Source organism: Lonchura striata, chromosome 6, assembly GCF_050655825.1.
Source record: "Lonchura striata isolate lonStrDom1 chromosome 6, ASM5065582v1, whole genome shotgun sequence".
NCBI lineage: Eukaryota > Metazoa > Chordata > Aves > Passeriformes > Estrildidae > Lonchura > Lonchura striata.
Window position 1 is genome coordinate 41,002,991 of NC_140708.1, and position 27,357 is coordinate 41,030,347.

The 27,357-nt window shown below is 41.2% G+C and overlaps 2 protein-coding genes across 42 annotated transcripts in view; both read left to right on the forward strand.

The window, feature by feature from the left end:
- The first annotated feature begins 1,306 nt into the window (after positions 1-1,306).
- TCTN3 (tectonic family member 3) lies at positions 1,307-27,185 on the forward strand. Of its 3 annotated transcripts, XM_085583101.1 has the most exons (14): positions 1,307-1,455; positions 2,103-2,224; positions 5,692-5,822; positions 6,717-6,825; positions 6,900-7,018; positions 8,798-8,833; positions 9,174-9,248; positions 9,351-9,476; positions 10,685-10,780; positions 10,977-11,074; positions 11,661-11,826; positions 12,538-12,675; positions 15,977-16,108; positions 27,030-27,185. In XM_085583101.1, the coding sequence occupies exons 1-14, from the start codon at positions 1,343-1,345 to the stop codon at positions 27,048-27,050; spliced, it is 1,482 nt and encodes a 493-aa protein (XP_085439227.1). In that variant the 5' UTR covers positions 1,307-1,342; the 3' UTR covers positions 27,051-27,185. The 3 variants fall into 3 exon arrangements, with proteins under 3 accessions (XP_085439227.1, XP_021398114.1, XP_085439226.1); XM_021542439.3 differs by lacking the exon at positions 27,030-27,185 and having other exon boundaries at positions 15,977-17,572; XM_085583100.1 differs by lacking the exons at positions 15,977-16,108; positions 27,030-27,185 and adding an exon at positions 14,801-15,182.
- ALDH18A1 (aldehyde dehydrogenase 18 family member A1) overlaps positions 18,732-27,357 on the forward strand; it is a 34,429-nt gene continuing 25,803 nt past the window's right edge. For 16 of the 39 annotated variants that reach the window (XM_085583060.1, XM_085583062.1, XM_085583082.1 and 13 more), the window contains exon 1: positions 24,349-24,548. The gene's annotated coding sequence lies outside the window, so the exon portion shown is untranslated. Of the gene's footprint in view, positions 18,794-19,040; positions 19,294-24,348; positions 24,892-27,357 lie in introns of those variants that run through there. The other 23 variants (XM_021542444.3, XM_021542445.3, XM_085583081.1 and 20 more) reach the window with 7 other exon arrangements.

Consider the following 27,357-nt stretch of genomic DNA (forward strand, 5'->3'; position numbering starts at 1 on the left):
ACGTATTATCTATAGACACCATGCATCTTACTCTCTTTGTTCAGAAATTGATTATGATCACATAACTTGTATTAATAAATTACTTTACATTATAAATTATATTAATAAAAGTTTAAATCAATCTGGTTTTAAGTTTAATCACTTGTTCCTAGAAAGCACTTATAACCAAATTACTGAAGCAGTTAATCTACTGAGGAGTGGGTGTATTTTATATAGAATTAAAGACAGCAAATGATAAGTAAATATCCAATGACACAATGCCTCCGTTGTCTGTGCTGTCCTTACTCGCCAAAATCTAATGGTTTAAGATATCTCTTCTCCATCTTGGCTTCTGATGAAAATCTAGTACACACTGAACATAGGAATGAAACTAGATAAGAACAAAGGCCTAGCCAGTGAGCTTTCCTTTGACAGAGATGAGCAGCAGAAGGCTAAGGAAGAGTTTCAAACAGGGTATTGCAATATTTCCAGAGTAAGGAGTCCCCGAAGCTTCCAACAGCTCAAAACCAGCACACTTGAGCAGGGCCTGTTACAATATCTGCATTTTTATGACCTTTGGCATGCTTCCTTTGATGAATTTGGATCATTTGACTCCTTGAACACATACTGACTTTTTAAACTCTACTATATTGTGCCGGTCAGATTCGGATGTTAGGTAGATATTGCATGAAAAAGAACCTCACAAAAAGTACCTCAAAAAATATTTTTATTTAAATTATACAACTGTAAAAGCCAAACTTTCCCGGGACTTATCTGTGTGGAATTTTAACTAAGCTCTGGCATTTCGGAAATTTTTTCTTGATGCCAAAATTAAGAATCTTCTCCCATCTGGTCCACTGTGTAGAAATCCTTGTGATACAAAGTCTAGAATTAGTGAAACACTGTGTTTTTACCTAGACAGCTCTGCAAACCAATTATACACTCTAACATAATGTAAAGCAGTGATTGCTTAGTGACCCACTCAACTTATAGATTTTAATATAAATTATAGAAATTATCACAGACCAGGGTATCTCATGTTGAATGTTAGACACAACTGCTCTTAACGCAATCATTATAACATAATATGAATTCATTGATGGTAGTTGATTTCTAGCAGCTGTCAACATAGAGTAGCTACAGTTGCTTGAACTCTTAAACAGGCTAGTTCAGGGGCGCGCCCGTCCCGCCCACCCCGGCCCCGCCCCGCCCGCCCCGCCCACCCCCGCCCACCCCCGCCCACCCCCGCCCACCCCCGCCCACCCCGACCCCGCCCCGGCCCGGCCCGGCCCGGCCCGGCCCCGCCCCTTTCGGCCGCGCAAGCGCTGTGGCTCTGCGGGGTGTGCCGCGGTGGTGGGTGGCCATGCGCGGGTCTCGCGCGGTGCCGCTGCTGTTCCCGTCCCCCCTGTCCCTCCTGCTGGTGTCGCTGCCCGCTCTCAGCCCCGCGGGCGCGTCCCAGCGCTCCGGCGGCAGCAGGTGGGTAGGGGACGGTCGGGCCCGGGCCGCGCTCCCGGCGGGAACCGTGCCTTGGCCGCCTGTGCGTCCCCGCGGTGTTGCCGCGCCCCTGGGCCTTAGCACTGGGCCGCGGACTGGGAAGGGCTTCCCGAGGCCCACAGCGCAGTGGCCGAGATGAAGCGAGGCTTGGTTACTCCGTGATGAGGCAGCTGGCGTTGGGATGGGAAGTCTGGGTTTAAGTAAAAGGAGCTTTGGAGTGCTATGAGGAGGTGGTCAAACAAGTACAGACCGCGAGATGCTGTCAGTGAGGAAGATGGTTTCAGTTTTTAGAGAGTAAAAGCTGTCTTTACAGATTGGCATTGTGATGAGGACCGAGAGGAGCCGTAGTACATGCGCACTGATTTTGTTTTTAGTCGCTTTTTTTTCCAGAAAATGTCAGAGTGATTTTTAATTACACTGAGTGGCCACAAAGTTATTACAATGACAAGAGACGCTTTCTGTAATTGATTATAAATGCAGATGGTACAACAGCTTATCTAAGCTGATGAAAAGCATATTTTCATCAAATAAAACTGTGTTGCATTGTTGGCATTATGTAATGTAAAATATGAAATTATGCAAGTATGGTACGTTTTATAGTTCACTGGGCGGGGGACTTGTCTTTACAGGTCTGTGAGTCAAGTGTGTGTGGAAAAGTCACTAATTTTCAGAAGTAATACCGCTTATTCTACAGACATAATTTCTGATCCTGGGGGACGAGATCCACTGTTCTGCGTGCAGTTGGATGACTGTAAGCAATCTTTCTTTTCACATATTTTTTTTCATAGATTGCCTCTGCTTAGGGAATATTTTTTTTTGAACTACACGTTGTAATTGTGCTAATTATTTTGACTGTTAGCATTTTAGAGAGACCATAGGGAATCAGGGTCTGATTTTTCTCCTCTTTAGACAGGAGGAAAGGTGCCAGCAAAACCTTAGCTCTGGATCTGGGGAGAGCAGACTTCAGTCTGCACAAGGAATTAGTAAGTAAGATCCCGTGGGAAAGTGTTTTTTGCAGGTACTGGAGCCAGTCAGTGCTGGTCACTTTTTAAACATCACTTGTGAGGGGCAGAGGAGCAGGCAGTTCCCAAAATGTCAGAAGTCAAGCATGCGAGGCAAAAGGCCAGCTTGGCTGAACAGGGAACTTCTTTTGGAAATGAGATGAAAATGATGGTGCATGCCCAGTGGAAACAAGGTCAGGTGACATGGGAAGAATACAGAGATGCTGCTTGCCACTGTAGGGAAGAAATTCACATGGCCAAAGCTCAGCTGAAGTAGAAGCTGGTTAGAACTATGAGAGACAGTCAAAAGAGTTTTTCCGAATCTATGAATGGCAAAAGGCAGTGTAGAAATAACATTGGCCCATTACGGGATGAGGATGGCCACCTCACAGAGACGAGCAGAGGTGTCTTATGCATTCTTTGCCTCTGTCTTCAGCATGGATTATTGACCAAGGGAGTGTCAGTGCCCTGAGCTGGAGGACCATGACTGAAAGAATGATTAGCTCCCAGGTGACCCTGAAATTGTACAGGATCTGCTGCTCCAGCTGGATCCCTAAAAATGTATGGGGCCTGATGGGGTTCATCAAAGAGTCCTCAAAGTGCCAGATGATATAATGGCAAAATCTTTCATGGTGATTTTTGGGCAGTCTTGGGATCTGGAGAGGCTCCGGCTGACTGGAAGCAGTGAATATTGCCCTGATTTTCAAGAAGGGCAAAGAAAAAGATTATTGCACTATTATTAAGGGTAGGGTTTCTGGCTGGGCACAAATAAGTCTTTTATCAATTGCTTATGTATCTCAGATACCTTACATAGTTGGTTACACATAGAGCAGCAGATGAGGGTTGATGTTTAAAGTATCCCACTACTATAATTTTCAGAAAGTGTTTTCTTATTGTGTCTTGGATTCTTTATTATAAATGCTTATTTTCATCTTCTCAGCTGTGATCACTCTTACCAGTGATTTTCTTCACTGGTAATCATCTATCCTGTAGGATATGCCATTAACATTCTTTTCTCTTTTTGCTTTCCACATTGTACTTTATTTGAGTGATTCAGAGTCCAGTTCCTGGCATTCAGTGTAATTGCTGTGGTCTCACATTTGAGCACTTACCATTTTCTCTTTTGAATTATTTGTCTGGGAGATGTGACCCACAGTTCCATCTGCTTCTGACCTAAATATTTGAAAATTTTAGGTTGGCTCAGGAGATGAACAGGTACAACAGCTAGTCAAAACAAGGTTAATTTTTTATTATCTTGTCCTGCTTTCAGCTCTTTACAGATTTTGTCTGAGTGTTTTGCATACAGGGAAGAACAAAGAAATTATAAGAGCTTCATAATATATAGTATGATAGGTAGTAGTGCTAGAACTTTACCCATTCCAATTTTCAGTTGGTCTCACATTAAAGATGAATTTAGATAAGGGTTTAACTACAGCTTAAAGTGATGTCAGGCTCCTGGGCTTTTCAGTCTCTAACTTGGAATCTAAACTTTACCTGTTTCCCACACCATGTATAATATCCTGAAAGTAAGATTAAAAGGATTCTGAATTTTTAATGTTATGCACAGCAAAAAACATCTGTGTCCAGATTGATGGCACCAGATTTTTTTAGTAATTTGATATTTGGGCCCTGTTCTATGACATTATTAGGCTCACTGAAGAGGCCTAAACTTTTGACTGCATGGGTACAGAATTCACTGTTCACATGGGCTTTTCTGTGCTTGTTGTTGGAAGAACATGTGGGGAAGACCTTATTTGGGATCACCTGAAGGATCATGTTTTCTGGTAGAAACAGCCTTCCCCCTAGTCGCCTTTCCCATGGAAATAAAGGAACATATATATATTATTCAACTGATTGTGGCAGCAGCTTTTCCAGGATGGTGTGATGAGCTACCATTGCCAGAAATATAACCAAGCCCTGATGAATTATTGTGGCCGGTGAAAGTGATGCACAGGTTTTCACCTCATTGAAACCATTGCTAGCAGATTTAAATTTTGTTTTGCCTTCTCCTACAAGATTAAATAGCTTTTAATATCTAAATGTAAGCAGTTTGAATATCTTAAGTTTTCTTGCAGAAGGTATTTCCTTCCAGTTTTCAGGTATATTTTGCATTATGTCATGTTGTTAACCTGTAGTAGCAAGTATTCTGCTTTGATAATGGAAGAATATATGATGAGCTGGATCCCAAATCAATTAAATGGCTGTGAGTAGCACAACTGCAAATGTTTTCTTTTTCAGTCTAGTGATGATACCCTCAAGTGATTATTAAGCAAGCTGCTGTGCACACCTATTTTTGTGAACCTTGTAGGAGCTCCATATTTCTTTGACTTTTATCTCCTTGAAAGATTTGACTGCTTAATTAATAGTGTATTTGGATATTGAAAATATTTTGTTTCTGATAGCTGTGCTGTAACCTTTGAGCATCCACTCTGCCCTTGAACAGCAGAATTGCATTGAGAGTTTAAGGTTCTTTTTTTCCCCCAAAATCTACTGGATTACATAAATTCTTTTTGGTACTACTACAATTGAGAATGCTTGTTCCTGTTGTCAGTAGAATAGGTAATCTTTGAATCTTCTAAGATGCTTTATTTTAATACATTGAAAAGTTATTTATATTAGAATGAGTCCATATAGCATGCCTTTAATAATTTGCCATTTTACAGCAGTGCTCTAGCAGCAATAAATGAATACATTATAGCATCATAACCATACCATTGAATACCGCTGGGTCAGGAAGGCATCACTGTAGGATACCAATAGAAGGTCTGGGTTTTTTTAGGAGGCCTCTTGTCTATGCATACGTATCTTGAGTTTTACCAGTTACCAGTTTTACTTGATTATTTTGAATCCATTTAATGTTGCTTTTGGTGAACTCACAAATGGGTACTTAAATTTGTAGTTCAAATTTCATGTGTGTCTAATATGGGCATCTCACAGAAATTACAGCTCATATTAAGTTAGCTGTTAAGGAGTCTCATACTTTTTGGAAAGTTACTTTGTATATTAATATTTGTTTCCCATGAACTGTACTTATGATATGTTTTGTAGATCATATTAGCCTATTATAAGTGTTAAGGATTAATTAATATAAGGTACCAACTAGCTTACAATTACTAAAGTTATTTCTTTTAAAAATATTGGCACAGTATTTACTCTTATCTTTTCTAGTAACTTAATATTGCTGGATTTCTCTTTTTTTTGTCTTTTCAAACTCTAGCAAAGCTGAACTATTTTCAACAGCCACAGGATATCAAAGAATCTGACTTTGCAGAGTTCTTAGAGAAGTATGGCAGGCACTCTTTCTTAGCACCATCACAAGTTCAGCCATCGTTCTCTGCTTTTTATCGTGTGAGTTGAAAGAAAATAGCAATCAATTTGCACATATGCTTTTACTAGACCTCTCTGTTATGACATCTAATGAGAACAGATTGAAAAATTCTTATTTTGTACCTAGAAGCCATATTATCATAGGATTATAGCATATCCTGAGTTGGATGGGACTCACAAGGATCATCAAGTCCAGCTACTGGCCCTGCACAGGACGCCCCAGCAATCCCACCCTGTGCCTGAGAGCTGTCCAAATGCTTCTTGGCTCTGTCAGCCTTGGGACTGTGACCATTTCCTGAGGAGCCTATTCAGGGCCCAACCACCCTCTGGGAAAGAATCTTTTCTTGATATCCAGCCTGAGCCTCCCCTGACACACTTCCAGCAGTTTCTTTGAGTCCTGTCCCTGTCACAGAGAGCAGTGGTCAGTGTCTGCCCCTTGGGAGGAAGCTGCAGAGTGCAATTAGATTTCCCCTCAGTCTCCTCCAGGCTCAACAAGCCAAATGATTTTAGCTATTCCTTGTATGTCTTCCCCTGGAGACCCTTCACCATCTTTGTAGCCCTCTTTTGGATGCTCTCCATCAGCTTTATGGCTTATGTTGTGGCATCGAAAAGCGCCCTCAGGGCTCAAGATGAAGCCGTACCAGCATGCAGAGCAGACTTAGCAGCAGCTGGTGATGTTGAACCCAATGCATCCCAGGACACAGATGGCCCTCCTGGTTACCAGAGCACAGTTTATCTCTCAGTACTTTCCATTCCTTAGTGTATAAAGTATTTCTGGTCAGTTGCCTTGTATTTAAGAGATTGGACAACATTTTAGACAAAACTGGGTGTACACAAAAAAGTATAGGTGTGTCTCTTGCCCTTGGCATTAGTATTCCACTGTAACTTTGTGATTTCTCCAAATTCTCTTTTCAGGCTGGTGATCCAGTCCTCATCTACTTTGATTCGTCATCTGTTTTGAGCATGCTTAGACAGCCAGTAAAAATGGGAGCCAGTGGACTTTGTGTTGATGGAAATCCTGCTGGTTAGTAAAGAGGGAAGAATATCTTAGGGTGTTTTGCTTCTGTTTTATCTGTTATCATGTCTTAACTCACCCAGGCTTCCTGGACAGTAAAAGCACAAGTTGTACTCGGATTTTTGCCAACTTAAGCAAGAGCTGCATGACTGACCCTGCCCTAGATGCTGCTTCCTACTACCGTGACTTCACTGTACTAAAGGTTCATTTCAGATTTCTTGCTTTTGTTCAAAATCTTATTTGTTTGACTCCGTGTCGCCTTGCACTGTGACTTTAGATAACTGTAAAACTAAAGGTCATCTGGTATGTCATTCCTGATCTCCCAATTGCTGAGGCCTTCTTGCTGGGAAACCTGTTAAAATTGTCATGACTGGTGTTAATCCTTCAATTCAAACTACTTTCCAATAAATTTCTGTTATTGGCAAATTCTTAATGTATTTACCAGGTATTTCATTGATACTTCATAGTTCTAATGGCCTATCTAAAATTCTCTTGCACTTTAAACAGATTGTTTATCAAAGTATTCCTATCTGTTCCATCAGCTTGATCAACCAAGCAGTGTGAGAACCCCAGCCTTGCTCTGGGGTCTCATATGGTGGTGAAATTCCTCCTCCAACCTGTGTTTCCAAAGAAAAACTCCGCAGGCTTTAGCTGTTCGGTCTCAAGGCAGTTTATTGCTAGTTATCTAACAGATTATGTTCTTGGACTGCGGGCATTTGATCAGCAGCCTGGGTAGAGGCACACACACACACTGACATCCTTTCTATCTGTTGTCTTCTTTGTCTCTCCCCCCACCCAGGGCTGCTGCTATCTTTTATATGATATATTACGTGTAACATGTTTACAATTATGCCCCAATACATACTACCTACGTTGCCAAGTGTTTTTCTACTCTAAACCAATCTGTGAGTGCCAACATCACCAAGAACATGGAGGTAAGGAAAAAGAAGGAGGAAGAACAGGATCAGCCCACTTTCCTCCATCTTAGAACTTCTGACCCCCATGTACAAAGTGAAAACCCCCCTGTACAATACTAAAAAAATTTCCCCTCTACTTTGTAACTACTTTTACTATACTATCTAACCTTTTGTGACTGCTTGTTCCACCTCCAAAGTTGGTCATTCATTCCATAGCTCAAACTCAAAATCACACCTGTTTTTCAGCTGTCTGCCAGGGTCTAGAATGCCTCTGACCAAGGCCTGGAACCTCTAAAAATGTCTGAGAGACATTTTGAGTTCCCACAAAGCAGCACATGTTCTCAGTAAAGAAGTAGGGTGGTTTTTCTACATAAATTGCTATCTCTAAAATTACACTGATGGCCCCGTATTAATATTAGCTCTATTTATATCCATATCAATTTCTCTAGTATTTATCCTGACAATAAATTCAAAGTAACCAGTTTACTGTTCTGTGTTCATCCCACTGGTTTTACTGAATGGCTATATGAAAATGTCTCGTCTCAGCTTGCAGAATTTTTCTGGTTTTCCAAGAGACAAAAGCACTGTAACTAGAAATACTTATTAAGGCTGATGATTTAGTTTACCCTTATACTGGAAATCTACATCTACTTAACTAGTAGAGAATAGCCTAGTGATCAGATTTAATTCATGTTTTCAGGGCTTTCTTTGTCACTGTTGCCAAAATACTGTTTTCCTTAACCAGATGCTGAAGTACTTACTCAATTGCAGAACATGAAGTTTCAGGAATGGATCAGAAATGTGACACTTAAAAGTGCCTGCATTCTGCAGGACATTAACTGGGCCAAGCTTAAATTTGCCTTTTGGTATTTTAAAATGCCTTCTGTGAACTTTGTGATTTATAGATTGCAAAAGGATGATGTTTTCACATTTGGAATAAACAAAGTAATTTTGTCAATATAATATTCAGGTTCTTTTGTAATGATTTTATGGGTTTAGTCACAAACACAGCAATTTACTTCACTTTTTATTGGTATTGTAAAATGGTTTGCTTATTTCCCCAGGTCCCAGTTAATGACACCGTTATGCCATACATGAAGGTCAGTCTTTGTTGCCAATGAAAAGAATTTCTGGTTCTGAAGGGAAAATGGGAATGTGCTGTGTCTGAGACAAGATTTTTTGTTACAAAAGTAGGACACTATAGAAAAAAAGGACATAAGTGAGGGTGTATTTTTGAATGAATGGGCATAGATAGGACTAAAGTCAGGGAGGTAGCTTATTTTCCTGGAAAAAGATTGGGGATCTGGAGCAATGTGATGTGCCCCCCAGATCACAGCAAGGAGGTATATCTGACTTGGGTGGAAAAGCAGTGAAAAAGAGTAAAAAGTACACTCTCCTTTTAAGCAATTACTAATTGTTAATATTCATACATTTCTCCAGGTAAATGTCACTGCAGTCTCACCACCTGGAGCTCCCCACATGAAAGACAATGCATGCATCAATGTTGTTTCTGAGGTATGTGAGTCTTCTTTCCTTTTCGAGCAGCTTACTGCAAGCTTAAAGCTATTGCCTATTACCTTAATCTGTCTCCTATTATTCTCTAAATTGGACTTACAGGTGATCTATGAGATAGAATATAGTGGCACAAGTGGGATTCAGAGTGCTTCTGTCCAGTTCAAAGTCAGCAACATCTCTGTGAACTCCAGGTCCTCTCTGCAGCAGCGCTTCACCATGCACTTCTGGGTTAGTATCCCCCTTCCTCCCTGGAGTTCTACCACGTTTGTAGTCTGTAGCTTGTGATTCATTTTTGTACAGAAGACACCTGAAGAGGTTTGAGCAGTTTCCTTGTGGTATAGTAGTAAAAGCCCTGGGGTGCAGATAGTTGCGGAGTGGAGGCATTTCTGGTCTCAAGTAAACCATGCTAGTAGAAAAATCCAGGCTCAGTACAAGTATACGGTCTTTCATTGCACAAATTTTAAGGAGCTGATTATTTTTATATTACTACTTTTGCTCTTGGTTTGGTGGTTTGGTTTTTGTTGTGTTTTTTTGTGGGGCTTTTTTTTTTTTTGAGGGTTTTTGATGGTTTTTTTGAGGGTGGGATTTTGGTTTTTTTGGTTGGTTTGGCTTTGGGCTTTTTGGCGCTGTTTTATTTTGGTGTATTTTTTGTTTGTTTTGAATTTTTGGGGGAGTTTTGCTGGGGAATTTGGGTTTGGTTTTTTTGGGGGGGGTTGTTGTTTTTTGATTTTATTTTGTTTGTTGAGGTAGAAGGGAAGAGGATAAGTCAGCAGCCTTGTGGAGGAAAGGGTTGAAGCTAGGGCTGTATCTGATATGTTTAGTGTTTGTGAACAAAGTTACTAAATTTATTCCACGTACTTAACTTTGCCTGTGCAGCAGGAAAGAAAGTTACTTTGAAAGGGGTAGAAATCTGGGAAATACTAATGTGTGTTAAGTTGACATAAATCATGTCCCATGGATTCAATGTAAAATTGGGTAAGTGATGACCTCAGGGGTTGGTAAGTGTGCAGTGCAACTTCATTAAAGTTATGCCCAGAGTGCCATAGATCTGTTTAGAAGTAGAATGGTCCACTAAGAGTCAGGGTCAAGGCAGGGTTTGTTCTGCAGTTCTTCTGTAAAATTGCCCTGACTGATCTGTTCACTTTCTTAGAGACAAATGTTGAGTAATAGCAATTCATTGTATTGAGAGCTTTTCTAGTACTATCCACATTTCAGGATACTGACATTAAGTTTTTTTACCTCCTGGACTGCAAATGAAATTGCCCAGGTAAGAAAGAGTCCTTAGAAACAAATAGTTTAAGTAGTATATAATAATCTGTCATTCAAAAAACAGCTTACATTTACATTTTTGAGAATGCAAATTTGATTTTTGGAGATTAATGGATGCCATTGGTGCTAATATTTTTTTTCTATTTCTTCCCTTTGTTTCTTTGTAGACTAGGACTCTTTCTCGTATGTTGCCTAGAAGTGGAAACCCTGGTTATATCCCTGGAGCACCACTGTTGATTGCAAACAGTGGTGCTGTGCAACATGTATCCTTTTTCTGCTATGAGTTTTTGTTTATCAGTGGGGTTTTTTTTTATTTCTGTTACTGCACTGTCTGAACTTTTTTTGTGCTCTAATAGAGATAAGGAGGAATGTGGGGTAAGTGGATTGTTAAATACAAGATGAGTGTTGTTTGTTGTCTGTTTATACTTTTGTTTGGCTTCTTGATGTGCAGTCTGTCAGATGAGCATATTAAGGAGTGAAAATGATGGAAGTTGTTCACAATTCCGCAGACACACAGTACAATTTGGAAGGAATATGAGAACAGGCTGCAAAATCAGGTAACAACACACTGTGCAGTCATCCTTTCTAACAGTTGGAAGTTGTGGACTCAGCATGTTTTTCTGTAGTCTCTCACGTACTGCTGTGGAGTCTAGGTCCTTCCCTGAGGTCACCAATGTGTCTCTACAGATGTTTCACGTACTCCTAAGAGAACTTGAATATAGGAAAGATGGTGGACTGCTAAAATAATCTGAACATTGTGAAGGCCTTCTGGGATATTTTGAGGTTCCAGCCTGGCAGTGTGTCTTGGGCAAGAGTAGAGTTGAAGAGTAAATCTTAAAAAGTGGTTGTTTTGATTATTTAGATTGTTCTTTTGCCAGGGCAAGTGTAGGACCGCTGATGAGATAAGATGACGGAAGAGCCGTCAGTTTTCCATATCATTATCCCTGCCATATTTTTGTCCTTTCTTGCTGAGAGGATTGAAACTGCATCTGTTGAATACCAATACTTGTTGACTCATTATAAGAGTAGAAGAAGCACTTATTGCAAAGAAAGAATGTCGACAGTGGTTTGGGCTTTTTTTTTTTTTTTTTTTTTTTTGTCCTGGAAATCACTTTCTTTAAAGTGTTCTTTTCTCATTTTCAGCCTATCCCCAGTACTGGAAGACATTAACTGTAGTTACATACAGCAGAAGTTACACAAGGCTTTTCAGGGGATGAACAGAACAGAAGACTTTGCTATAACTGGCAGTGCTCATACAGCCCAGGCAGAAGAGTGGATGACCATTCTGATTCAGAACTGCAGTGTGCAGGTAATATGAATGCAAAAAGACCATCCGTAAATATTTTTCCTTTCATATCTTTGTATTGCCTCAGGGAGGTGGGGGTATCTGGACTTCTTTTGTATAAACATCCTGTGACTCTCAGGGGTCTTAATATGTGAAAGCAGTCATTATGGTTCATATTATTAGAGTACTTTACAAAAAAAATCTCAAACCCAACAAACCCTGACAGATTTCTTATCTCTTGAATCCTGTTCTGCTATTTAAATGGGCAAAAAGAGTCAAATACTGAATTCAGTGTTATATAGTTTTCTGACAGCATTTTGGAATTGATAGTAGCTGGCTACTTCCTATTAATTATTATTATAATCCTTTCTGCTTTTCCAGAATAGGGAATATTTTTGTAGGGATATTTATATCCTCTTATATTACCTAATAAAGTTAAAGTTCGTGAGCCAGTTGTATTGTAATAATTTTTTATCTGTGGGAGGATGGCTAAGTGGGATGTGAAATCCAAGAGGTAAAGTTGAGACAAATTCTAATTGGAGCTGAGGTGACAATGAGATGGATGTAGCTCCAAAGTGGGTGGTTGACATGATCAGAAGTTACAAAGATAGTATTGAAGTAATTGATTCAGGTTCTGTGGCCTGTATTATCCAAAATATTAGACTTTGGCCATAATGGTCCTTTATCACTTTTAAAATACTATATTAAATTCATAAGTGTATATTTAATTTTCAGGCTGTGAATTGCACTTCCTGTTGTATGGTTCCTGTGACCCTGGAGATACAGATATTGTGGACTAAAGTGGGCCTCCTATCCAACCCACAAGCTCAAGTACTGGGTACACGGCACTTTTACCAGTGTCAACCCCTCAAGGTATGGAATTTAATTACCTCCCTCACACTCTGAGATAATTAAAGGGGGTTTACAGGTTATTTAAGAAATCAAATGGTCTTGAAACTAAGTAAGTTGAGACTTACTGAATTTTAGCAGTTGTCTGGCTGCAATGGTAGCCTTTTATAGAGGAACGTTGTTTTGTGATCTTTTCAGTACTGTCCTCACTCAGTTGTATAACTGGAAAAGATAGCTCCTTTCCAATCCTGAACCACTTTCTGCCACTTATGGACTCAGCCTTTAAACGTTCAATTATGGTTGGTATAAAGTTGTACTTAAAAACATCCAGTAACTCCATGTTTAATATTTAGTTGTCTCTTAAAGCCTTGATATGGGATTTTAGTTTATTAGTATTTCATAGACTCCACAGAATGCTTATAATCTGTGCAAGAATATATTTCTGTATTTCTAGAGCTTCTGAAATCACCAACAGGTAGCTGAGGAAGTGACTAATGCTCATGGCAGTGTATTTGGAGAATTGGGGAGGAAGGCTGTAAGCCAGAAAGACGGTATTCAAGGCCAGGTTGGACGGGGTTCTGAACTACCTGATCTAGTTGAAGGCATCCTTGCTCATCATAAAGACTTGAACTAGGTGACCTTTAAAGGTCCCTTCCAGCCCAGACCATTCTATGATTTTGTGATATCAGCAGTGTGTCAGCTAACATGACCACAGAGGACAATGAGCAGTCTTTTTCAAGCATGTGTCAGTGGATTCCATTGTGATTTTTTTTTTTTTTTTTTTTTTTTGATATCACATAGTCTTTTGAGCAGCAGAAATATTTTAAGGCTTATACTTCTCTGTAAGGGCTTTAGGGGAAGCAGCTGACACCCACTCAGCTATCTTCATGACTTTGAGAAAGGTATCTATATGATCTGTTAACATTCTTTGAACTTCAGACTCAGTCTAAATTAAATGAGATTTTACACACTTACTTGAATGCATCTTGTGGTACCCTTTTGTTCTCCCTTCTTGCAAAATACATGAAGAGAGTAGGATAGGAAGATGTTAACCATGTAAAACTCATATTACTGTGAGGCAAAGTGATACCCCCACCCCATGAAAATATTTTTTAAATCACCTGTTACATGGCTTCATTAACAAAATTTCTGTCTGAGGAAGAAGACTTGCATTCCTAGTAAAAGTGTAGGGTGCAAATCCCTCAGGATTAGCTAATCAAGAAGAATGAGATTCAGATTTGATTTACTTGAACAACTGATGCTAAGGACTTTATGCCTTAAGGTATATTGGAAAGCTAATTGTAAGAAAGCAAGTTTCTGGCAGCAAAAAAACCCGCATGCCATTAGAATCAGTACAGACTTCATCAGTGACATCACAAATCCACAAATTAGGATTGTTAGTAAAGACATTTTAGGAAAGGACCAACTTGCTCTATAGCCAGCAGTTATGAAGTGCAACTATTTGTAAGCATACTTGGCTGCACATTACTTTCAAATTATGTCACTTCCCAGCTTTAGCCTACAGATTCTCTATCTGAGAACTGTCCTTTAGTTCCTTTAATATTCTTTAGAGAAACCTTTTTTTATTTAGACAACACTGCGTCACTGGAAAGTTGCCTGGGTGACTGACCAGAAAACAGAGAACCCAGGGAAAACATCCTGATTTCCAAACCCACCCACAGTATCTTATCACAGTTATATTTGGACTTGATGAAAATACAGGACATTTTAAAATTATGTAGAACTCTATAAGAGCATGCTAGAAGTTGCTAATGGTTGCCTTCTCCTAGCTGTTAAAGAGGGATTGTGTATGGAGTTTTTTTCCCTGCACTAATCTCTCTGATTTTAAGGCAGTTTTTGAAGAGCCAGACACTTAAATCAATCATGTTGAGGCTTCTTGTTGACTAGGGCAACTTGGCCTATTTTTGAGTGTGTTTACTCATTGATAGGAGAACTTATATCTATCAGAAGTGTTGGGGAAATTCTACTTTTAACTGCTCAGCAGGGGTGAGTTATGATCAAGGACTGATCTGGCATGGAAGGCAAGAAGGTGTTAAACTGGCTGGAAGCAGGATTGTTAGGACACCTCACAAGCGAGCATAGTTTCCAGGTGATGAGAGAAGAAATAACCTCAGCATTGTTCTTGTAGCCATTCTGGAATGGGAGCTGCTCAGGGGCCACCTTTGGGCAGCAGAGCAAGCCTGGGGGATGGACCCAGAGCTGGCTGAAGTTCCCCATGCTGATGCTGTCAGGACTGGTGCTGCCGATGCAAAGGTGCACAAAGAATCTGCTCACAATGCCTCTTTGCACACTCCATGTAGAACCAAGACGGTACTCAATGCATTGTTCATTTTGTTTTTTTTTTTCATTTAAGCACAGAAGTATTTTTTAATTTGTCTTGAGGGATGCCACAAAAATTCCCTAATAGGAGTCCCAATATTTTTTTATTAAGAGTTGTGGACTGTATCTTGCAAATATTTTGAATGCTTCCTACAGAATTTTGCTCTAAAGGCAATCTTTAAAATTCTTCTCAGGAAACTGATTGAGATGGTAATTTCACAGGTTGGCTTAAACCCAGTGCAAGCACAGAAGGCGTGCTGCTGGTAAATGCCCTCTCCATGTTAGCATGCAGAGCTGGGAAGTGGGGCAGGGAGTGAGGTTGCTCTTTTGGCAGCACTGTGATCTTAAATCAGCCCAAGGTAGTCATGAAACTCCATGTAATTCAAAGAGCTAGTGTATTAGTTTTTTCTTGCAGCATTCTGTTAAAACAGAAAAGAACTGAGGCCTTAGGGGTTCAGTCCCCTGTGTGATCTTCACTGATCTGTCTCCTTCCTGAAACAACATCCTAAAATGTGAGCAAAGAATTTATATTGTATTGGGTCCCTGCTTTAGTTTATTGACATGTATTGATAGGATTGCATCTTGTGGCAGTTCTTTCTGGTAGCAAGCTACTTGTCCAAGAGCCAGCTGATCTTTTATGAAAAATAAAGCTAGCTTGCATCTGTTCTTATTATTAAGCTGGTATGTCTTTCCTCTGAGTAGAAGGCTTACTGTAGGAGAGCTTGAGTCACTGCTGCCATTTTGGAGATCTCTAGCATACTATGCACAGTAGCTACTGATCTTTACTACACCCTCAATTTACCTGCTAAATATCAATTTTGGGAAAAAGGTCTTACTCCTCTGAAAATTTAGGACACTTAACTCTTACCATCCCAAAGACATCACGCTTGCCAGTCATCTACAGTGAGTCCCCATGAGAAAATTGAGGAGGGGTATATCTTTTGTATTAAGACTGCTAAACTCTTTGCTTCCCTTCTTATTGCAGTTTCTAAACACGAGCATGGTACCTGTGACAACTGTCGTTACCTTCACTGACATGACTGACTGGCCAGAACCTCCACGAGGCCAGCCCCAAATGCACTGGAAGCTCCCATTTGACATCTTTTTCCCATTCAAGGTAGCCCTGAATGTAGAAAGAACTTACAGAGGTGATCTGGCTGGGTTTTTATTGTTGATTCTAATAATGTTTAGTATTTTCTTCTTTTGAAATAGATGGAGCTTGTATTTAAAGTGTGGTGAGTGAATTGATATATTCAGGATATGATCCAGATGATGGACTTTAGTCATCAGGTTTTTATACCATTTCTGTGATATCTGTGTGCCTTCTGTTCTTGGATTAAGCCATATGGGCTGCTTGTCCTCTCAAGTCCCTGTTCTCTGTATTTGAACTCTCTGTGAATATTACTGCAGTGACACACTTGAGAAATGTAGAGATCCAGGGACATTGCATTAATGAAGGACAAGGAAGAAAACGCTAAAAGTACTATTCCGTGTCCCCAGAAACTAAAAATGCTCTCTAAACCAAGGAGTATGGAGAGAGAAGCAAAGTTCAATCAAAGCATTTTGGAGCTGCTTTCAGTTGGAGAAGCATCTGATTTTGGAGCAGCTTTCCTGTTGGAAAAGCATTTGATTTTTTCTATATGGTATTAACTGAACATTTAAAATACAGGGGCTCTCCCAGGTGGCCTGAATTCTTATTTTATGAGTAGATGTGTGCCAGTCACCCCTAACCTGTCCTTGTTAGATGACAACAGGCACACCTCTGTGACATTTTCTGAATCTTGCTTTTCTGTGTCTTTTCAAATACAGATATTCAGTTGAAATTTTCATGGCATAACCACTTTTTACATTAGCAAAACTGTTGCACAGGGCAAAGTAATTGTAATTGCCACATACTCTGAAATACAGTTTAATTTTAGTGGTTTGTCAAAACATCTTCCTTCCTGATCTTTTTTTTCCCTCTGTAAGAAATGGGCCTGAATAGAGTTTTTCCTTAATAAGAAGCATTCTCTTGTTCCAGATGAGAACTGAACTGAAAATGATAACTGCTGAAATTCTAATAGCACATCAGAGATACTTGTGAATAGTTCTGAAGTTAAAACATTGAATATTTTAGGAAAATTTGTAGGTGTATTATGAGACTGAAGCTTGCTGCAACACCTTACCTCTGGTTCAATCTGTGTGACCAAGAAATAAGTTTATTGTTTTTGAAGTTAAAGGTGGTCTGATTACCTAGGCTGCCCTCTACCATCACAAAGGAAATCTGCTCAATTGTTCCAGGAAGCTGTTGGATGAAAGTATATTTTTTTAGCAAAAGATTTTATAATTTATCTTCTTCAGATTATGGAAAAATCTGCCCCATCTGATGGCAAGTGCTCCAATGGAATCAATAAAGGCCAAAAATATCAGAGCCTTGTTTTAATAAAATGTATTTGTTGCTTTTGTACCTGTACTGCACATAGCAACTCTGTTGCTTCTCCTCATTACAAACTTAATAAAGAATGCAAAAAATAAACTGAAAAACTAGTAATTAGTCAGGATATCAAAGGAGATAACACAAATAAAACCAAACTACAACCTATCTAAAAGCTTCTGGGTTAATGTCACATATTTATCTTTGTCATGATTTGCACGGTTTATTAACTGGGAATGAATTCCATGCAAGTATCTACAGGGTCTGTTGATTCCTATTCTGGGGCAGCCCAATCAAGCTGATGTGAACATTCAGAACTGTGTGCATTCCAGTATTACACAGGACTGTACCATTACACAGTATAGCAACAACCTCTGATTTTTAGATAGATGAGGCTTCTCAGATATGCCTATAATACCTTTGAAAAGCTTTTCTCAACACATTTGTAGTGTGTCCCATGTCCTCTCATGTCCCTAATTTGTGGAATCCAGGAAATTAATTTAGAGGTGACAGTAACTGAATTACAAAGGGTTAGCTGGAGAAACTTCCCAAATGTGACTTGTCAATGCTAAATGTGTTGGGATAGGGCTTGAATGAAAAGGAGCTGGCATCCTTTTTTTCTGGGCTATTGAGGTAGTTCACTTAGGTATAACCACAGAGATAATGCTCACTCGATGGGTTGCAAATCCATGAAATGCTGTAAGAATGCATCACCTTATATACTGTAATTATCTGCCATAATTATCTAACCTCCAACGCGTCCTATTTTTTAGCTCATATTTGTCTCCTTTCACATTTTGTCATAGCAAGACATAAGAGCTGGAAAGCGCCTTGTCCTTATTCTGGTCCAGCCTGAATTAAGGTATAATCAAATTCTAGTCACACAACAGAAGTGCTTGTGGGCTTAGAATCTGCAGTTTCCTATGGCAGTGCATTTTCACGTCTACTTTGTCATGTTGTGTTTTTCCCGCCTGCCTGATCTGAAATAGCCTGTGTTCGAATTCAGTATCAGGCAACGTTATGACACTGTCACACGCAAGGCAGACTCATACGTCACATGTACAGGAATGGAGTGTTTGCACTCCATGTCAAAGGGCTAAGAACAAAACTAATTTCTCTGCTGCCAGCATTCTAGCTGGAGCCATCTTTCCAACATCTCCCTTTTTTGAGGCAGTGGGTTTGTTTTTACACTGTCCGAGTGAAGACAATCTTTATTAGGTAATTTTTAAAGTCCTTTCCAAACATAACCCTCGTTTCTTTGTAAAACGTAATTTTAAATTTCAAAGCAGGAGCAAGTGCAGAAGCCGGGGCGGGCGGGGCCGGAAGCGACGTGAGGTGGCGGTAGCTGAGGCAGCGGGGAGCCGGGCTGCGCCGTGCAGAGCCGGGTGGGTGAGTGGGGACGTGCCGCGCCGAGCCGAGCCAGGCGGGGCAGCGCCGAGCTGAGCTGGCCAAGCAGCCTCGGCCGTGCCCGGAGCGGAGAAGTGGGCTGGGCAGCGGGCGCGGGGTTGCGGCCCGGCCCGGCACGGCCCGGCACGGCCGAGCGGCGGTGGCAGAGGGAGCGCGGCGGTTCCTCTCGGGGGGGCGGTCCCCTGCCGGGGCGTGCCCGCCCTTCATCGGTGCTGCCCGTTCCCCTTCCGCGTGCGGAACCTGGAGCGGCTGCTGTGCCGCTCGTGGTAGAAGGTTGAGGGCTCTGTAGGGGAAGAAGTGAGCTCAGCTTTAGAGCTGCCGGGGTGCACCGCGCACCGCCGGTCTCTCGGATCCCGCAGACTCTCCAGAGATGCACAGGTTCGGGGTCGTTTTTTCTCGGCGGTCTCAGAGCATTACTGCTGCAGGGAGTTACCGGCAGTGCGAAATCGCAGTTTGATCCCCCGCGAGCATCAGACGAACTGGTAAAAGCTGCACGGGCCTCATCCGTCTGGAGATCTGTGAGAGCAGAGCTGTTGCTCCTTAGAGGTTTCTTTTTCCTTGCCGGTCTCTTGTGCCTACTTACAAGATTTCTCCATGCCCAAAGGAAGTATTTAAACCCTCCTTACACTTGGATGACAGCTGACAGTCACTCCCTAGGTTTTGACCCGACTTTGTGATAAGCCTGTGTTCTTCACATACTGTTTCTTCACAGTAGACAAAACAGGATCAGATTAGAGGTTTTTTAAAGTAACCTGATAGCTCTCTGGAAAGAGTAATCAAACTTTAGATAATGGAGACTTAAGCAAAGCTTACATGTTTTACCAGAATTATTTGATAACTGTATCTATATTATGAAATCAAGAGTTTTATTTTTTCAAATGAAAAATAACTCAAATACTTCCATACACTTATAAAAATTTTCCACACACTTATGCCTGTGCCGATGCTGTACCCTAAAATTGAAGGATACTTAAGAGTGTTTAGCTTCTTCCTCTTCCCAGATTTGCTCTTGAGGATACTGGGAAGAAATTTACAAAGGGTTAAAATAAACTTTTCTTCTTTTCTGCTCTGTAGTAAAGTATTTATGTTTATTCACTTTGGAAACAATATTACCTGTTCCATATTTGTGTCAGTAAATATTTTTTTGTTATGTAAACTGCTTTGCTGATTTATTTTTTTGCTGTATTTCCTTGCTCTTCTAAGCTACTGTTTTGTCATGATTGTCATAAAAACTGTGTTCAATAGCACAGCAAGCATCTTTCAGGCTTAGCTTCAGTAATTCTTCAGCTGTTCTTATTGCATGTTGTGTTACTAAGAATACAAAAGCAAATGTATTTTTATGGTTTTCTGCAGCACCTGGGGAAGAAAACTCTGAGAGTCACTGTGCATGATACTCTGAAAAGTCAGTTCAAGATGCAGTGAAAAAAAAAAGTAAATAGAATAGTAGAAATTATACCTTAAGGAATAAAATGCAGAATAAAAGACCATATTATGCCTGTATATGAATCCTTTCTTCCTCCAAATTTGAGTACTTTGTTCTCTATATGCCATACTGCATGCGGTGCTGTGTTTGGGCTAATCAAGGAGGAAGAGCAGTGGAGATCATTACATATATATGAAATACCCTTGATGTAAGGAAAGCAAGAGCATCCTATGCTGATATCTTAGTGGTAGTGTAGTCTAAGGAATTGTTGTGCTTCTCTTTCTGGTGCTAATATTTACCTGTATAGATGGGTGGGTCAGTTAGTGTCTGACCAGAATATTACCATGATCAAGCTGTCTTACTTGGGGACAGGAATTGCAGCTTTGATTAGAAGGGGTGGCAAAACTGGTTCACCTCTGGTGCTAGAATTGTTCAGGGACAACTCAAGCATGACAGCAGATGGAGGAATGAGGAGGTAGGTGCACTGCAAGTCTGTAAAATCATCAGTGGTATGAAGATGAATACCCCCAGTCTCCACAAAGCTGGAAACTAGGAGAGTATTCAGCTGGTTTTGATTGCTTTCTTGTCTTACCCATGTACTTTATCTGGACATCTGACAGATGTTGTTCTTCCAATGAGTTTTGTTTTATTTGTTTACTTAAGTGATGTCTGGCAATTGTACAGTCTTCATTTGATGAATGTGGGGAAACTGGAACAGAACTGGGATGCTAGTTGTATCATCTTTACTTTAACAGCTGGTACATCCTGATGTTTTGCTGCTCGGTGCTCAGAATAGGTGGTAGAAGAAAGTAGCAAGATTTGATTGAGGCAAGAGTAAAGAGATGTTAGGAAGAAGGAAATGCTTGAAAGATGCTAATTGATCCTGTCTTGAGGTTTACTAGTGATTTAATCATGCTTGATTAAATTAACCTGTCCTTATGTTCTTCACTTAGAAAGTTTGATTAAAGCAGATACTCTGTGTGATTTTTTTCCCTCTTTTTTTGCCTTTTTAATTAGCTGGGGAATAAAATATTTGCACAGAGATGTACTTGTGTTTCTTGCAATTATGTCTCGGATGCAGATAGGTGGATTGAAGCATGTGTGCCTACACATACAGTTATTACCATCAGGATAGTTCCATGCTTCTTCTTGAAGATGGAGCTCTCTTTAGGATTACTGAAGATTCCCTATCTTTAACTGTCTGAAACCGCAGTTTTACATTGCTCACTTCTTAGTATGCTTGTGAAGTATACTAAGGTAAGTAACTGCTTACCACACAGGAAATCTAGGATTCCCTGCCACTAAGAAGGGTCCTTCCGTAAAAACTACTGGTTTCATGTGGCAAATGAAAGTACTGATTTATTTTGCATGCATTTTCTCTTACCAATTCAATACCTATTTGAGTATCTGAAAAAGAAGCACATTTTATAGAAGTTGCACATGCTAAAAATTGGTCAGGTGAGCTTAAAATGAGAGCATTTCCATTTCTTGTTAGCTTTTCAAAATGAATCATGTAATCACAGACTATTCTGTGTTGCAAGGGACCTACAAGGATCAGCAAAATCTACTTCCTGAAAGGCTTGACTTAATATAAAAGGCTTGTCTTAATAAAAACAAAAAGATTAACTGTTGTGATATACCTTTAGTTACCATTCTGATTTTTTTGTGAGTGACCAGCATTCTGGTGTTGTCATTTGTTTTATTCTGCAATTGCTAATAATTGGAGCGGGAGGAAGGGAGAGCAGGGCTTACATGCATTATGATGATTAAACCAAATTCCATTTCTGGAAAAGTAAAGATCTCCAAATAGTCTTCTAACAAAGTGATGACCTTATATTTGATGTATGTTTTTGTTTGTTTGGAGTTTTTGAGGAGGGAGAAGGATGGGGAGGATCTTGTGGGTTTAGTATTTTTTCTTTTTAGCGGGAGGGAGCTGGGGGAGTTGTTTGATTTCCCTTGTTTGGAGAGAGTGATATGTTAATGTCAAATGATTGTGAGTGAGATTTTCTGTTAATTCTTGAGACACTGAAGTTTTTTCAGATGTCTTGAATTCCACTTCCCACCACTTGAATATTCTTCATTCTTTGTGAAGTTTTCTCCACAATTTTTAGATCTTCATGTAAGATTGTTTCCTGATCCCAGAAGGTGATGTTAGCAATTTAAAAAAACAACAAAACCAAACTAAAAAATAAAAATGTAAACAAATAAACAAAAGTAGCCCATAGAACAACTCCCTTGCAACAGTATGGGAACTGATACTGTTGGAATTTGCTTGAATTCTAATAGGAATATAACAGTGGTAATGTTACATAGGTGATGACAGGAAACAGTATAACCACTGTCTGAGTTAAGCTGGGGGACTTCTGTGGATTTGGTGGTGTCTTTGAAGATAAAAAACTTTAGATTTTTGCTTTCTACCAATTTCAGTGATAAGTGCTTGAAGAGGACACTGAGTTGGGCCAGGAGTGTTTATCTGTTGTTGTGCAGGAAGGCTCTCCAGAAGGATCTGGACAGGCTGGATTGATGGGCTCAGGCCAGTGGTGTGAGGGTCAACAAGCTGAAGTGGTGGTCCTGCCTGTGGGTGACAATAGCCCCATGGAGTGCTCCAGGCTGGGGGAAGAATGACAGGAAAGGGCAGGGTGTGCTGGTCGACTGGCTGAATATGAGCCCAGGTAACAAAGAACACCAATGGCATCTGGCTTTTATCAGACATAGTGTGGCCACATGCCCTGGGTATTGACCATTGGCCTTTACTGGGCACCGGTGAGGCCTGCAGCTTTAATCCTGAAGTCAGTTTTGAGGCTCTTCACTGTAATAAGGACAGTGAGGGAATAGTGTCCGTCCCTGGAGGGATCTACAGCACCCGGCAGTGCCCATGCCAGCTGACAGTGCTTTTCTGGGCTGTGTAGATGTGACACTTAGGGTTGGATTAGGGCCACCACAGTTGCAGATTGGCTGCATCCAAGGCCACTGCAGGCAGGGATTGGTGAACTTGATGGCATTAGTCTTGTGGTTGGACTCAATGATCTTAAAGGTGTTTTCCAAATTCCTAAATGTGTGCAGGTCACACCTACTGTGTGCAGTTCTGGCGCTGTAACATAAAGAAGATATAGAGCTATTGGAGAGCATCCAAAAGAGGGCTTACAAAGATGGTAACAGGTCTCCAGGGAAAGCCATACCGGGAGCTGTTGAGGGTACTTAGCTTGTACTTAGTCTGGAGGAGACTGAGGGGAAACATCATCTGCAGCTTCCTCCCAAGGGGCAGTGGAGGGACAAGACAATGACCTCTGCTCTCCGTGACCAGTGACAGGATCTGAGGAAACAGCTGGAGCTGTGTCAAGGGAGGTTTAGGCTGGATATCAGAATGGAATGGAGCTGGGGAATGGAATGGACATCAGTAGTTCTTCCCCTAGAGGGTGGTCGGGCACTGGTCATGGGCCCAAGGCTGACAGAGCTCAAGGAGCATTTGGACAACTCTAAGGCAAGTGGTGTGATGGTTGGAGCTGTCCTGTGCAGGGCCAGGAGCTGGACTTGATGATCCCTGTGTGTTTTTCAGTGCTCAGGATATTCTATGGTTCTAAATTACCCTGATTCTCTTAATTTAGAAGGCAATTCAAGTGGGATAGGGAGGTAAGTGGAGAGTAAAGCCTCCACTCTTGCACTTATAAAGAGGTTGGGGGTGCAGTGGAGATAAGAAAGAATGTAAACGCCTAAGGAGTTAAAGCCAGTCTCAGATCCCTTTAATCTGCTGTGCACCAGACTGCAAACATGTCAGAGCGAGGAGAATCCAGGTTAAGGGAGGCCGCTGTGGGAGATGGCTCAGCAGCTTGTGCTTTGGGTAGGGCTGTCTGAACTAGTCTGGGGCTAGACTAAACAGTTGTTAATGCTGTAACTTACAAAGGCCAGGATTTTGTGCTGCAACGTGGAGTGGAATTACATCATCTACCGGTAGCGCCGGGGGAGGAGGGCGGGCAGGCACGGCGAGCCGGCGGTCGGTCGGTGACGTGGCTGCTGCGGCCGAGGCGGCTCCGGGCGGGGATTGGCTGCGGCCGAGGCGCTCCGGGCGGGGATTGGCTGCGAGGCTCAGCGGGGCGGTGGCGGCGGGAGCGCGCCCGGTCCCCGCGCGTGCTGCTCCGTGGGCGCGCGGAGCTCCGAGAGCGCCGGGGAGACCCGCGCGGCCCCTCGGCCACCGCTCCGCAGCGAGGCCGCCGAGGGCCCGGCCCTGCGGCCGCTGCTGCTACTGTACAGCCCCTCTTGTGCTGCAGAGCTCATCGGCTGGATCTGGCAGAATGGACTAACAGCGGGCTCCTGCAGGTACTGCCCTGTGAAGCACTGGGAAGGGTTCCGAGGCCAGGACGAGGTGCTGCTCTGCCACGCCGGGCGGTACTGCCATGACCGCGCTGTACTGCTGGCGGTCGTTGTTGAGAGAAAGGAATGGCATTGCTGCTTTCAATTGCCACTTCTCTGCGCCTATACCGTCTGCAGAACCTATATGCGTCCCGCTCTAAAGACCATTTATTTGAAATTTTCATTTCTTTTATTCAGTTCTTCTGAACTGGCTTCCCTCTGGGAATGTTTCTAGGGTTAAAGTTTCCACGAAGAGCTACAGATAGTTTTGTTTTTTTTTTTTTCCCTTGCAGAAGTTGCAGTTGGTAAGGTAATGAAGCGTTTTAAATAGTAAAAACCTCTGAATGTTACTGAGGACTTAAAATTTGTGTTGTGGGAAAGACTTACTTCATAGAAATCGTGTGCATTTCTATTGAACTTGATTTATCTCTGTTTCTGTGCGTAAGTGTTTTGCAAAATGGGTCTGCCTATCAGAATTTGACTTCCAGATTTTTTCACTTGTGGAATGTCTTGGTGCTCAGCTGTTTGCCTTTATATCTAAAACTGTGGAAACAGTTTATTTACTTTAATAAATTTACTAAAAGTAATTGTGAACATGCTATGACTGCAGCTAACAGACTGAACAGTGTTATAGACTCCTTTTTCAAGGCACATGTTTTAGGATTTGAGATCGTTGATTGCTTTGGAGGGTGACTGTCTCTTTATATTGATCTGGAACAGCATGTAAATGTACTGTGCTACTTAACAGTTGTTATTATGATAATAAATACATGAAAACTAGGTAATGATACTGCTTTCTATGAGCAATAATACAAGGATAACTTTCGTAATTTAAAAAGATAATAGGAAAAGGATATTTTTAAAGGTCATGTTTGGAGACTAGCTTGGAAGAATTAGGTTTTTCTGGTAGTGGAAAAAATTTTTAAGCTGATGTTAGGAGGAATACTTGCATAATGCATTTTGCTTTCTTTTTTATTGCTTCCTCTAAGTAAAGCAGGGAAGTTTTATTTTTTAAAAAATTATTTTTAATTATACACCTTTTTTTATTTTTTTGCCACTGAATGTCAGAGCCCTTCTAGCTATGGAAGTGGTGGAAATGTGAGTGGAATGGAAAATGAGGATTGAAATTAACTAAATCCTTGACTGAGAGGAGAGAGGGAGTTTGATTAGCCTGAAAGAAAGCCTGTTGTTTACATTATACTGTAAACTGTGCTCTGTCTGCTTTCTGGCAGCATCCATTTCCATTTCACATACTGATACCTGCTGCTGTTTTAAATTCTCTGTTTTCTTGTTAAATGGCTCTCCTTGCCTTCTCGCACAACCTAGTTTCAAAAACATGCTATATTTTATAATCTTTTTCCTTCGAAAGAGCCACACTGACAGTTCTCATTCTTCATTGTCCTTCTGCTTTTAGCAAACTTGTCTCCGGCAAAAGGAAACAGGAGACAAGGTTGCTCTTGGTTGCAAGCAGCCTGTAGTGAGGAAGTGAAGTGGTTCTCCAGCAGATCAGTAGGAGAGAACAACCAAGGAGATGGCACAGTGTGATCTGGCCAGTGTGGGTCTGTATTCTGTGACAGCGAACTACCAGCTGGAGGTTATTACTATAGCAGGAGTTGAAGGTTTGACAGGAGAGGTAAGAGGAAGTGTCTGGAGGTGAAACTTCAAGTAGCGTGCCTGTTTCTGTCCTTTAAGGGGCATGGTCTGTAGAGGGACCTGAAGGGGACCGGGCAGTTCCACTAAGGGTATTTGTGGTGGAAGGGAGTCTGGATAAAGAACCTCATGTCAGGAGCTGCTGGATCTCTAGCATCTCTCTGAGACCCAGCTGAGACCCCCTTGAGAAGATGGTGTCTAACAGAAGGGGTCAAGGTGAGCTTCGAGGTAGAAGGCTGAAACATAAATAGTGGGAATTGTGCAACCCCAGAGGCAGGTGCATGAGGAGCCTGGTAAGGGTTCAAAGGGGGAATGTCTAGGTATTACTGTTCCCAGCTTTAAGCTTACCCTGTTATGAGAAGGGAACTTTGACTACTTGCTTAGTTGCATGATCTGCTCAGAGTCCTTTGTCTGCCTTATCCTGACAGTGGCCAATATTGCCATTTCACATGAAATACAGAACTGGAGGGACATTGCAGATTAATATTATTAAAATGCCATGCAATGTAAGCTTTACTAGACAAAAACAGGAGGAACATTATGTACTGGTGGATGCCTTGTCTAATGTAGACATGTATATTTTGGTAAGGATTATAATGAGGGATAGTAATGCACTGATGAAAGGTAATGAGGCCTCTTCAAGTGTTCATGTACATGTGTGCCAGATCTGTCAGTGCTGTAAATGTCCTGGTATTTGTAATAGCAGCCTTCCAATGCAGACACTATAAGGTCTCCTTGTCCTCTTTTCAATGTTTTCTGTGTACCATAGTTTGTGCAGTTTTGTTTGCTTTATTTCAGTGGTGCTGGAAAATGAATTGAAAGGAAGTAAAGTTTTGTAAAAGAGGAAGGAGAGGTTTTGTGGTTGAAATACTGTCTGGGAGAACTGGATTCTTCTTAATCTCATTTGTTTCCACGGATGCATTACTTGAACTAGACCTGTCATAGAAGATGGCTAATTGTGTATCCTTTGTTTGTTGTGTACTTCCTCTACTGAATATTAGAGTTAGAAGAATCCTGAGTGTTTAAAGGTTCAGTCAAGGGAAACTAGTGCCAAGTGCTTGGAAATGTATGTCTTTACTTGTAAAGATGGATAAAATCTTGTCATTTGATAGTGCTCAGGGGAAAG

Bases quoted from the DNA above. Each gene is read 5' to 3' on its own strand.
- TCTN3 (XM_085583100.1), top strand. From the start codon at position 1,343: ATGCGCGGGTCTCGCGCGGTGCCGCTGCTGTTCCCGTCCCCCCTGTCC. The intron at 9,477-10,684 runs GTTAGTATCCCC...GTTTCTTTGTAG, and splicing joins GCTTCACCATGCACTTCTGG to ACTAGGACTCTTTCTCGTAT. The intron at 11,075-11,660 runs GTAACAACACAC...TCTCATTTTCAG, and splicing joins AGAACAGGCTGCAAAATCAG to CCTATCCCCAGTACTGGAAG.